The sequence below is a fragment of the Salvelinus alpinus genome, chromosome 17 (genome assembly GCF_045679555.1).
Source record: "Salvelinus alpinus chromosome 17, SLU_Salpinus.1, whole genome shotgun sequence".
In the NCBI taxonomy this organism is placed as follows: domain Eukaryota; kingdom Metazoa; phylum Chordata; class Actinopteri; order Salmoniformes; family Salmonidae; genus Salvelinus; species Salvelinus alpinus.
The window spans coordinates 44383119-44396205 of record NC_092102.1 but is presented as its reverse complement, the minus strand read 5'-3'; the positions used below and the strand labels follow the sequence as shown (position 1 = coordinate 44396205).

General features: G+C 46.0%; 1 protein-coding gene across 6 annotated transcripts in view; it reads left to right on the top strand.

The window, feature by feature from the left end:
• LOC139543006 (inositol 1,4,5-trisphosphate-gated calcium channel ITPR3-like) overlaps positions 1–13087 on the top strand; it is a 64972-nt gene that overhangs the window by 25763 nt on the left and 26122 nt on the right. For 4 of the 6 annotated variants that reach the window (XR_011668587.1, XM_071349071.1, XM_071349074.1 and 1 more), the window contains exons 5-22: positions 632–790; positions 1017–1115; positions 1428–1511; positions 1665–1811; positions 2168–2263; positions 3326–3385; positions 3491–3630; positions 3727–3826; positions 3917–4077; positions 4277–4418; positions 4573–4734; positions 4952–5124; positions 5231–5350; positions 5487–5675; positions 10185–10436; positions 10542–10686; positions 12441–12582; positions 12766–12962. Coding sequence is in view for 5 of the 6 variants with exons in the window: in XM_071349071.1 (XP_071205172.1) it covers positions 632–790; positions 1017–1115; positions 1428–1511; positions 1665–1811; positions 2168–2263; positions 3326–3385; positions 3491–3630; positions 3727–3826; positions 3917–4077; positions 4277–4418; positions 4573–4734; positions 4952–5124; positions 5231–5350; positions 5487–5675; positions 10185–10436; positions 10542–10686; positions 12441–12582; positions 12766–12962 (2568 nt within the window). In the remaining variant the exon portion in view is untranslated. The remainder of the gene's footprint in view (positions 1–631; positions 791–1016; positions 1116–1427; positions 1512–1664; positions 1812–2167; positions 2264–3325; positions 3386–3490; positions 3631–3726; positions 3827–3916; positions 4078–4276; positions 4419–4572; positions 4735–4951; positions 5125–5230; positions 5351–5486; positions 5676–10184; positions 10437–10541; positions 10687–12440; positions 12583–12765; positions 12963–13087) is intronic. The other 2 variants (XM_071349073.1, XM_071349075.1) reach the window with 1 other exon arrangement.

The window sequence follows — 13087 nt, the reverse complement described above, 5'->3', positions numbered from 1 at the left end:
TTAGGGTTGTAAAATTCCGTGAACTTTCAATAAATTCCCTGGTTTCCTGAAATCCCAGTTGGAGGATTCCCGGAATCGGGAGGGAATAAGCAGGAAATCCATAATCCTCCAAACAGGATTTCTGGAAACCAGGGAATTTATTGAAAGTTCCCTGCTTATTCCCTCCTAATTCTCCTTTTAATCTCTTTTAACCAAAATTCCCTGCTTATTCTCTCCTAATTCTCCTTTTAATCTCTTTTAACCAAAATTCCCTGCTTATTCCCTCCTAATTCTCCTTTTAATCTCTTTTAACCATAATAAGCTTCAGTGAGGACAGGTGTGCTACTTTCGCTTCATTATCTTCATTATCTTCAGAGACAACATAGTCTCTGAAGGACAACATCTGGGGGAATCCTGTCTGTTGATGCATGGTTTTAGTACTATTCATCTTGGTCTTCCAACCATGCTTTCTTAAGTGGTTCTCCTTCCTGGTTGGCTGATTCCCATTCTTGATAGGATAGTGGTGCATTCTATCCATGTCAACCTACCATCATAACAGCACATTATCACAGACATGATATGAAAGTGAGTGATTTTTGGAGGTTTTAACAGTGGCCTGTCTTTTTGTGTGTTACGTATCATGGCTTGACAGCTGCTGCATATGAAGAGTAACAAGTTCCTGACTGTGAATAAGCGTCTGCCTGCCCTACTGGAGAAGAATGCCATGCGGGTCACCCTGGACGGGACGGGGAATGAGGGCTCCTGGCTGTTCATCCAGCCCTTCTGGAAGCTAAGGGCCAACGGAGACAATGTAACTCAACTAACTCCTATTACAGTACAGACTCAAATGACATTAATACACACTAACCTAAATGTTAGCTTCACCAAGAAAAGTACCATAACCACTATCTAGAAGGATACTGCCAATTACAGCATTGGCTTGTTTTTTTACTGTGATGAGTACAGAGTACAGACATCAGTCGGAATGATCAGTCATCCAAGGTACATAACCAGTCTGGTCATGTGTTGTTCTGCAGGTAGTGGTGGGAGACAAGGTGATCCTGAACCCAGTGAATGCAGGCCAGCCTCTACACGCCAGCAACTATGAGCTCTCCGACCACACTGGATGCAAAGAGGTAATGGAGAGTTCTGTCGTCATTACCACATTGTCTGATTCATCCGTGGCAAACTCTCTGGAAGAGTGAGGCTTCTTCCTGTCACACACACCCACCCACCGAACACGCACGCACGCGCACACACACACACACACACACAAACGCATGCAAAACAGTTGTTACTGACGGCAATGATGAATAGCTGTAATGTTAATCTCTCGTGAAACAGATCTACTGGTTTTGAGATTTTAGCTCTGGGTTATCCAGATGAGTCTACTGTAGACGCAACAGGGGTGCCATGCTGAAGCTGTGTGTGTGTGTCTCCCTCTGCAGGTGAACTCTGTGAACTGCAACACTAGCTGGAAGATCAACCTGTTCATGATGTTCAGTGACCATAAGGATGAGGTCTTGAAAGGAGTAAGTCTCCTGTAACGTCCTTGATGTACACTATCTATCAAACTTCTATCACTGTGATCGATTTCTTCTTCACTTTCACAGCCTAACACCAATAATAGCATGAGAACCTCCAGCTTTAGATGAATGCAGCACTTTGTTGGTGTGTCCTGTCAGGGGGATGTAGTGCGGCTGTTCCATGCGGAGCAGGAGAAGTTCCTGACCTGTGACGAGTACAAGGTCAAGCTACATGTGTTCCTCCGTACCACCCTGCGCCAGTCTGCTACCTCTGCCACCAGCTCCAATGCCCTGTGGGAAGTGGAGGTTGGTACACATGTAACGGATGTGAAATGGCTAGCTAGTTAGCGGGTACGCGCTAGTAGCGTTTCAATCAGTTACGTCACTTGCTCTGAAACCTAGATGTAGGGGTGCCCCTTGCTCTGCAAGGGCCGCGGCTTTTGTGGAGCGATGGGTAACGACGCTTCGTGGGTGTCAGTTGTTGATGTGTGCAGAAGGTCCCTGGTTCGCGCCCGTGTCGGGGCGAGGGGACGGTTTAAAGTTATACTGTTACACACACACACACACACACACACACACAATATGCTCTGTTGTACCGTAGCTAAATGGTTTAAGGAATGACTGAAGTTTGTTTTGATGGTGTGATTTTTTTTCTCCCCAAGGTGGTGCATCATGATCCGTGTCGAGGAGGAGCCGGACACTGGAACACTCTCTATCGGTTTAAACACCTTGCCACAGGGAGTTACCTGGCAGCTGAGGTAACACACCGCTGCACTACTGGTTATTGAACCACGGCTTTTAGTCACCACGTTGTGGTCATTATAGTGAAGTTGTTCATTATATTGATGTGTTGATGTGTTGATGTGTTGATGTGTTGATGTATTGATGTATTGATGTGTTGATGTATTGATGTGTTGATGTATTGATGTATTGATGTGTTGATGTATTGATGTATTGATGTGTTGATGTATTGATGTATTGATGTGTTGATGTGTTGATGTGTTGATGTGTTGATGTGTTGATGTATTGATGTATTGATGTGTTGATGTGTTGATGTGTTGATGTATTGATGTGTTGATGTATTGATGTATTGATGTATTGATGTGTTGATGTGTTGATGTATTGATGTGTTGATGTGTTGATGTATTGATGTGTTGATGTATTGATGTGTTGATGTGTTGATGTATTGATGTATTGATGTGTTGATGTGTTGATGTATTGATGTGTTGATGTGTTGATGTATTGATGTGTTGATGTGTTGATGTTGGGTCGTTTTACTTCATTGAGCACGATGTGTTGATGTGTTGATGTATTGATGTGTTGATGTGTTGATGTTGGGTCGTTTTACTTCATTGAGCACGATGTGTTGATGTATTGATGTGTTGATGTGTTGATGTTGGGTCGTTTTACTTCATTGAGCACGATGTGTTGATGTGTTGATGTATTGATGTGTTGATGTGTTGATGTGTTGATGTGTTGATGTATTGATGTATTGATGTGTTGATGTGTTGATGTGTTGATGTATTGATGTGTTGATGTGTTGATGTTGGGTCGTTTTACTTCATTGAGCACGATGTGTTGATGTATTGATGTGTTGATGTATTGATGTGTTGATGTATTGATGTATTGATGTGTTGATGTGTTGATGTGTTGATGTATTGATGTGTTGATGTATTGATGTGTTGATGTGTTGATGTATTGATGTGTTGATGTGTTGATGTATTGATGTGTTGATGTATTGATGTGTTGATGTATTGATGTATTGATGTGTTGATGTATTGATGTGTTGATGTATTGATGTGTTGTTATCGTTGCTTTAGGAAAATCCGGGTTACAAAGGTGACGGTGTTGAAATCCAGACGTTGTTGATTGAAGATACGGTACGCATACTATATTATTTGACTGTCTAGGGTTACTCATGCCGGTGTGATGCTGACAGTCAGTGGTACTGTGTTAAACCCTGACCCTTGACCCCTGCCCTCTAGCAGGACAGTAGAAGAAAACTGAAGATTTTGGGTGAGAGGATCAAGTACAAGCTGTCGGCTATGCCACATGGGAATGACATTGCCTCTTTGTTTGAGCTAGACCCCACAACTCTGCAGAAAACAGACTCCTTTGTGCCAAGGTAGTGTACTGCATCGACTCTGCACAGACTGTACCATACAGTAAAGACTTACAGTATGTTTCACTGGCTCTCTATTGTAAACTTTCTTCCTCTCAGGAATTCGTATGTGCGCCTCATACACCTATGCACCAACACGTGGATCCAGAGCACCAACGTGCCCATAGATATAGATGAGGAGAGACCTATTAGACTCATGGTAAGTACAGGCTGTTGTACATGCACTGTCACTTGACACTGACTTCCTGTCAGATACAGACAGTCTTTCTGTTCCATCTCCCTCTCTTAGCTGGGCACCTGTCCTACCAAAGAGGATAAGGAGGCCTTTGCCATCGTGTCAGTGCCAGTGATGGAGATCCGGGACCTGGACTTTGCCAACGATGCCAGTTTCATGTTGAGCACCGTAGTGGACAGGTTTAACGAGGGATTTATCAGCCCCAATGACAGAAGGTAAAGTGTCTGCAGAAAAGGCTTAAAAATATATCCATGAAATCAAACCATTTTTATGAAAGAAAGCTTTTGGTCTGTTTCCTCTCCGTTCTACTTGATTGAAGTCAGCATTTTAAGAGCTGCACTGTAGCAGTCAATAGGGTTAGTTCCCTGGCCAGACCAGTAACAGCTGTGTGTGTCCTTTTCCTTGACACTGCAGGTTTGCCATTAAGCTGCTAGAGGACCTGGTGTTCTTTGTGGTGGACACGCCCAACAGCGGTCAGGTTGTGCTAGATGTGGTGATGACCAAGGTCAACCGAGAGAGACAGAAACTCATGAGGGAACAAAACATCCTCAAACAGGTCAGAAGAACCATTTTAAACAAGCCTAGTGTAATGACGCCTGCCTAAACATCAGATTGATGATCACATATAGGTTTATCTTTTCTTGTCATAATTATATCCATATTGTCACATGTTACCTTGAATATTTCTCTATTCTTTTGTCCTGCCACAGATCTTTGGGATCCTGAAGGCCCCGTTCAAGGATAAAGGGGCAGAAGGCCCATTGCTGCGATTGGAGGAGCTGTCAGACCAGAAGAATTCCCCCTACCAGTACATGTTTCGCCTCTGTTACCGGGTGCTGCGACATTCACAGCAGGACTACCGCAAGAACCAGGTACTGTACACCAGATTGACTCACATTCTGTAACAGGGTAGATTACTTTTCCTGGCCCAAGATAAAATGATTGATCCCTGGGCCTCCTTTGCTGCTAAAGGCTAAAGCTAAATGCTGAAGCTAAATGTAGAGCAACAGGCCACTTGGATGATACACAAAGTGGCTGACAGCACAAAAAATCCCCACTCTTGCCCCTCTCCCCCCACCCCTCCCTAAGGAGCACATAGCCAAGCAGTTTGGGTTGATGCAGTCTCAGATTGGCTATGACATCCTAGCTGAGGACACCATCACTGCCCTGCTACACAACAACCGCAAGCTGCTGGAGAAACACATCACTAAGAAGGAGGTGGAGACCTTCGTTAGCCTGGTCCGCAAGAACAGGGAACCCAGGTGAGGAGAGAGACACCCCCCCCCCCCCCAACTAATATTCAAATAATATTTCTGTTCATTCAAAACCTTTGTGGTGTAACTTAAACATGGGCCTGTTTCCCCTCAGGTTTCTGGACTACCTGTCAGATCTTTGTGTGTCCAATAACGTGGCCATTTCTGTAACTCAGGAGTTGATCTGTAAGTGTGTGCTGGATCCCAGGAACCAAGACATTCTCATCAAGACTGAGTAAGTGGTGCTCTTCTTTACTGTGTATATTCCTACACACACAAACACACAGTTGACATGCAATGGCCTCTCTCTCTCTGTGTGTGTGTTTTCTTCTGGGTTGAGTGTTCATGATTTAATGTTTTTGCCCATGCAGACGGCGCGTGCCCAAAGAGATGCCCCATGCCACTGAATACATGGGCATGGAAGAGTATTCTGACGATGATGAGGTGTGGCTGGTCTGGACTGACAAGACCAATGAGAAGCAAGAGAAGGGCATCAGACAGCTAGCCCAGGAGGCCAGACAGGGGAACGCTCATGACGAGAACGTGCTCAGATACTATAGGTAGATGGATTTATTTATTTTGTATTTTTATTTAACCTTTATTTATCCTGAAGGAGACTACTTATCTAACATCAGTGGGTGCAACTTTGGTTTTAGAAGTGGGGGGATAACTTGGCGGGGGGGAAGTGGGGTGATAACTTGGCGGGGGGGCCTGGGTGGCCTCCCATTTTTGTGGGGCATCTAAATCTTATTTCCTGCATTTTTACACAATCTAATATGACCCATGACCCTTCTAGCCGTCTCTATTTAGAACAACAAAAAGTAAGCAAAAATGCCCACAGTCATCAAGCTGGGTAAGAGATAGTTATTAAATATGTTTAAGTGATTGCTAAGACTGAACTAGATCAATAATAATTAAATAATCAATATTGTGTTGCACCTTTAACCAATAGCCTAACAAATGAACAGCTCTTACAAATAAAGTACAAAGACATCCTCTATATCTGTCACGTGTGCGCCCTCTCCGGCCTCTAGGTCACCAGGCTGCTCATTATGACTCACACCCGTCACCATCGTTACACGCGTCAGCGCATAATGACACTCACCTGGACACCATCACGTCCTTGATTACCTGCCCTTTATATATGTCACTCCCTTTGGTTCCTTCCTTCCCCAGGCGTCATTGTTTCTGTTCCTGGGTCATGTCTGTGCGTTGTTTGTGTTACGTGTTTGTTTCATTTATTTATTAAATCACTCACTCCCTGAACTTGCATCCCGACTCTCAGCGCACATCGTTACAATATCAAATTTCAGCCAGAACGCCTAGCCAGCCCTCTCAAGGGAAAGTTTGGGGAAACAAAAGTTTAATACAAACACTCCTACATCCACACATTAACACACAGAAACAGTCCATCCTCCATATCATAGGCCTAATAGTACTGTAGAACTCTTCTTACTTGCACACTATAGCTGGGTCACCCCGTCCTGCCGCTAGGGGTCCACGGCCCTGTAGCACACTATAGCTGGGTCACCCCGTCCTGCCGCTAGGGGTTCACGGCCCTGTAGCACACTATAGCTGGGTCACCCCGTCCTGCCGCTAGGGGTCCACGGCCCTGTAGCACACTATAGCTGGGTCACCCCGTCCTGCCGCTAGGGGTCCACGGCCCTGTAGCACACTATAGCTGGGTCACCCCGTCCTGCCGCTAGGGGTCCACGGCCCTGTAGCACACTATAGCTGGGTCACCCCGTCCTGCCGCTAGGGGTCCACAGCCCTGTAGCACACTATAGCTGGGTCACCCCGTCCTGCCACTAGGGGTCCACGGCCTGTAGCACACTATAGCTGGGTCACCCCGTCCTGCCGCTAGGGGTCCACGGCCCTGTAGCACACTATAGCTGGGTCACCCCGTCCTGCCGCTAGGGGTCCACGGCCCTGTAGCACACTATAGCTGGGTCACCCCGTCCTGCCGCTAGGGGTCCACGGCCCTGTAGCACACTATAGCTGGGTCACCCCGTCCTGCCGCTAGGGGTCCACAGCCCTGTAGCACACTATAGCTGGGTCACCCCGTCCTGCCACTAGGGGTCCACGGCCTGTAGCACACTATAGCTGGGTCACCCCGTCCTGCCGCTAGGGGTCCACGGCCCTGTAGCACACTATAGCTGGGTCACCCCGTCCTGCCGCTAGGGGTCCACGGCCCTGTAGCACACTATAGCTGGGTCACCCCGTCCTGCCGCTAGGGGTCCACGGCCCTGTAGCACACTATAGCTGGGTCACCCCGTCCTGCCGCTAGGGGTCCACGGCCCTGTAGCACACTATAGCTGGGTCACCCCGTCCTGCCGCTAGGGGTCCACGGCCCTGTAGCACACTATAGCTGGGTCACCCCGTCCTGCCGCTAGGGGTCCACGGCCCTGTAGCACCCCAACACACCCCACTCAGCTATAGGATCTTAGTGAAACATTCAGTATTGGTTTCAGGTGTGTTAGGCCAAGGCCAGAGTGAAAACCAACAGTACAGCAGAGCCCCAGGGGCAGGACTGAGCAGCCCAGCAGCTAGGGATTGCCTAAATAGGTATCTCCTCTGACATGGGCATGTTTTCAATACAGACTTATTTTGTCGTACAGTATTCTACATAAGGGTTTTAGACCTTATGAAAGTTGCCCAGTATACCCTTAATCTTGTAATAAATCTAGTGATACATAACTTGACATTTCTTCCATCCATAATGGGAGGATAACCAACCTTCCAATTAATGGCAATGCATTTCTTAGCTGCTATAAATTCTAGGTTACACAGTTTCTTCTGATAAGTCTACAGTATCAACATTCCAAGCAAAGAAAAAACAGAGTGAAGGGAGAATCTGTAGACATGTTGAGATAAAATAACATACTCTTTGCCAGAATTTAGCCTTCACAAGAACATAACATATGCAAATATGTCCCCCTTTGTGTTTTACACCTCCAGCAGAATGACATTTCTCAGTGCCTGATAATCACGTTCGCTGGCATATAGTACGTTCTCTGGATGGTCTTAAACTGCAGTCATTTATGTCTGAGATTATATGAACATGACGGGGCATTTAAACACATCTGTATCCATTCATCATCATCAATAGTGTCTCCCAGGTCTTCCTTACATTTTTGTTTTACATGTTTTGTCTCATTGCGAAAAGCCTTGCAACCCTTGATACAGTTTGGAAATCAACTTTAGAGGTTTGTCAGACTGCCTTAAAATAGTTTCAATAAACTGTGTCTGCAAAAGTTCACCTCAGCACCGTCACAGACTGGTCTTCCCTAGCTGCCTGACCTCTGCGCCGTCACAGACTGGTCTTCCCTAGCTGCCTGACCTCTGCACCGTCACAGACTGGTCTTCCCTTACTGCCTGACCTCAGCACCGTCACAGACTGGTCTTCCCTAGCCGCCTGACCTCTGCGCCGTCACAGACTGGTCTTCCCTAGCTGCCTGACCTCTGCGCCGTCACAGACTGGTCTTCCCTGGCTGCCTGACCTCTGCGCCGTCACAGACTGGTCTTCCCTAGCTGCCTGACCTCTGCACCGTCACAGACTGGTCTTCCCTTACTGCCTGACCTCAGCACCGTCACAGACTGGTCTTCCCTAACTGCCTGACCTCAGCACCGTCAAAGACTGGTCTTCCCTAGCTGCCTGACCTCAGCACCGTCATAGACTGGTCTTCCCTAGCTGCCTGACCTCTGCACCGTCACAGACTGGTCTTCCCTAGCTGCCTGACCTCAGCACCGTCACAGACTGGTCTTCCCTAGCTGCCTGACCCTGATGAGACCCCTGTTCACCATCTGATCCTGCTCAGATGAGGCATGACAAAGAATTACCTTGGTGTACATTTATACATTATATTATCCAAGAATAAAAATGGTTAAATAACTGAAATGACCATTATTCCCTGATCCCAGACTGTACCCATCAACTCAAGATGGAACTTTGTATCCATTCACTGATTGTTATAATATATACAGCACAATTCACCTGAGCTCCGTAGACTGGTCTTCCCTGGCTATGACACCTGTCACTATCTGATCCTGCTAAGACATGATGAGCATAGTGTTGTGTACTGACTGTGCACCATGACAGGGAAGCTTGTAGAGCTGTCAGTGTGAAACGTAGTGAATTAATTAGGGAAGCTGACAGATCAATAAAGTTACATTGCTATACTGACGAATAAAAACTCATATTGCGCTGAAAAAAATAAATAATAGAATATCGGATGTCAATCGTTTGGCCATCTGGTTTCATTGTTTGATTCAGGTCTGGTGTGATTGAGACAAAAATATTAGCTAAAGTTAGTGAGCTTGCTAGCGTTAGCTAACTTTTGGCTAGCTCTAGCTAATGGTACATCATCAAATGTACTTCTGTTGAAATGGGACAAAACAAAGGCTAGAAAACATTTCCATACACACAAAAGCTGTTAGATACTGCTACCTGACAGATAGGTAGAGGCTAGCTAGAGCTGAACTGGCTGTGGTAGCTAAGTAGTTCATTCACTTCAGTCGAGAGGGAATGAAACATTAGCGAACGTAACATGTCAGTTACACTACTAGCTCAGCACTGGGAATAAATACTTGTTCCCCCCTGTCAAACAGCAGTTACCTTGCCAGCTAGATCAGTCAGCTAAAGAGTTGCCAGTTTCTGCTCTGCTTGCTTTTACAACTCATTGAAAGAGCGTAACAGACAGCAGCTGCCGCTGTTCATCTCTCCCATGCTGGTCCTATACACCAGCTTTCAGAAGCTTTGCCTACCTGACCTCTCTGAGGCAGCCGCATGGTCCTAAAGCACACCGTTGCCATGTTTTGTATCACAGTGCAATGATAAAACTAGGGGGAGGACAAACATGCAATTTCATAATGCGGGGGGGGGGGTCACGTCCCCCCTGTCCACAGTGAAAGTTGCACCCCTTCCATTATGTCTCGATATGGGAATGTACTGTTACTAAAGGTAATGTGAACAGGAAATTGTACTAATCTGAAGTATTTCAACCCTGGGACCTACTTTGATGAAGTCTTGTGTATGCTTCATTGTCAAACCTTCCCCTTTGTCCCTGCAGGTACCAGCTGAAGCTGTATGCGCGGATATGTCTGGACCGCCAGTATCTGGCCATAGGTGAGATCTCTAAGCAGCTGGATGTGGAACTCATCTTCCTGTGTATGATGGACGAGACGCTGCCCTTTGACCTCAGAGCCTCCTTCTGCAGACTCATGCTGCACACGCACGTGGACCGAGACCCCCAGGAGCTGGTGACCCCTGTCAAGTTTGCACGTCTGTGGACAGAGATCCCAACCTCCATCACAATTAAAGAGTAAGACATCAAGCATTTTTCCCAGAACATTGCATTGTGCACATTGAGGTACAGTTTAACTCAGGCTGTGTATTTCTATATTTCTTTATCTCTTCCCTTGCTTAGTTATGATTCCAACATGGATGACTTGCGGGACAATAAGAAGAACAAGTTTGCCAACACCATGGTGTTCATGGAGGAGTACCTCAACAATGTCCTCAATGACGACCTGCCTTTCGCTGACGAGGAGAAGAACAAACTCACCTATGAGGTGTCAATTCCCTTCTCATTCCTATTCTCATTTAACAATACTGTGAATACCTCAAAAACACCTACAGTGGGGAGAACAAGTATTTGATATACTGCCGATCTTGCAGGTTTTCCTACTTACAAAGCATGTAGAGGTCTGTAATTTTTATCATAAGTACACTTCAACTGTGAGAGATGGAATCTAAAACAAAAATCCAGAAAATCACATTGTATGATTTTTAAGTAATTAATTAGCATTTTATTGCATGACATAAGTATTTGATCACCTACCAACCAGTAAGAATTCTGGCTCTCACAGATCTGTTAGTTTTTCTTTAAGAAGCCCTCCTGTTCTCCACTCATTACCTGTATTAACTGCACCTGTTTGAACTCGTTAACTGTATAAAAGACACCTGTCCACACACTCAATCAAACAGACTCCAACCTCTCCACAATGGCCAAGACCAGAGAGCTGTGTAAGGACATCAGGGATAAAATTGTAGATCTGCACAAGGCTGGGATGGGCTACAGGACAATAGGCAAGCAGCTTGGTGAGAAGGCAACAACTGTTGGTGCAATTATTAGAAAATGGAAGAAGTTCAAGATGACGGTCAATCACCCTCGGTCTGGGGCTCCATGCAAGATCTCGCCTCGTGGGGCATCAATGATCATGAGGAAGGCGAGGGATCAGCCCAGAACTACACGGCAGGACCTGGTCAATGACCTGAAGAGAGCTGGGACCACAGTCTCAAAGAAAACCATTAGTAACACACTACGCCGTCATGGATTAAAATCCTGCAGCGCATGCAAGGTCCCCCTGCTCAAGCCAGCGCATGTCCAGGCCCCTCTGAAGTTTGCCAATGACCATCTGGATGATTCAGAGGAGGAATGGGAGAAGGTCATGTGGTCTGATGAGACAAAAATAGAGCTTTTTGGTCTAAACACCACTCCCCGTGTTTGGAGGAAGAAGAAGGATGAGTACAACCCCAAGAACACCATCCCAACCGTGAAGCATGGAGGTGGAAACATCATTCTTTGGGGATGCTTTTCTGCAAAGGGGACAGGACGACTGCACCGTATTGAGGGAAGGATGGATGGGGCTATGTATCGCGAGATCTTGGCCAACAACCTCCTTCCCTCAGTAAGAGCATTGAAGATGGGTCGTGGCTGGGTCTTCCAGCATGACAACGACCCGAAACACACAGCCAGGGCAACTAAGGAGTGGCTCCGTATGAAGCATCTCAAGGTCCTGGAGTGGCCTAGCCAGTCTCCAGACCTGAACCCAATAGAACATCTTTGGAGGGAGCTGAAAGTCCGTATTGCCCAGCGACAGCCCCGAAACCTGAAGGATCTGGAGAAGGTCTGTATGGAGGAGTGGGCCAAAATCCCTGCTGCAGTGTGTGCAAACCTGGTCAAGAACTACAGGAAATGTATGATCTCTGTAATTGCAAACAAAGGTTTCTGTACCAAATATTAAGTTCTACTTTTCTGATGTATCAAATACTTATGTCATGCAATAAAATGCAAATTAATTACTTAAAAATCATACAATGATTTGTTTTAGATTCCGTCTCTCACAGTTGAAGTGTACCTATGATAAAAAATTACAGACCTCTACATGCTTTGTAAGTAGGAAAACCTGCAAAATCGGCAGTGTCTCAAATACTTGTTCTCCCCACTGTATATTTGGTAATGGGACAAGCACTCTCTGGCTCGCGACCACTTTAGAATGATAACTGCTAGAATGATAACTGCTAGAATGTTCTGTCCCCTCAGGTGGTTAGCCTCGCCAGACACCTCATCTACTTCGGCTTTTACAGTTTCTTTGAGCTGCTGAGGTTGACACGCACTCTTCTGGGAATCATTGACTGTATTCCCAACCCTTCACTTCACCCAGTGCTCCAGGACGATGGCAGTGGTAAGAGGATAAGAAACACCTCTTCTCTGCATTCAACAGTATTAGGGGAGAGTTACCACACATTTTATGAAAAACAAATCGGTACAACTGACGTTCATATTCGGGTTTCCTCAATGCTTTTCACCATCTCCGTAATAATGAAGTAGTTTCAGGGTTCTTTACATCTCCCATTCTGTGTTTTAGGAAAGACCACGAAGCGTTCCATCCATGGCGTGGGTCAGATGATGTCCACCATGGTACTGAGCAGGAAACAGTCCATGTTTGGAGGTCCAGGGAGGAGTGTTTCCATTATAGAAGGACCGAACCGCAGCAAGGACAGCATCGGCAAACAGGACATCACCGTCATGGACACCAAGTTGAAAATACTGGAAATCCTGCAGGTTTGATAAACCTACTGGAAGCTACGACATCTTCTCATAGGGTTGTGTTTATGCTTGTAATGGAAAACAAGTCATAGCCCTTCATGTATCCCTTTTAATGCTAAGCGCTGTTCTTTCTCTTGTTG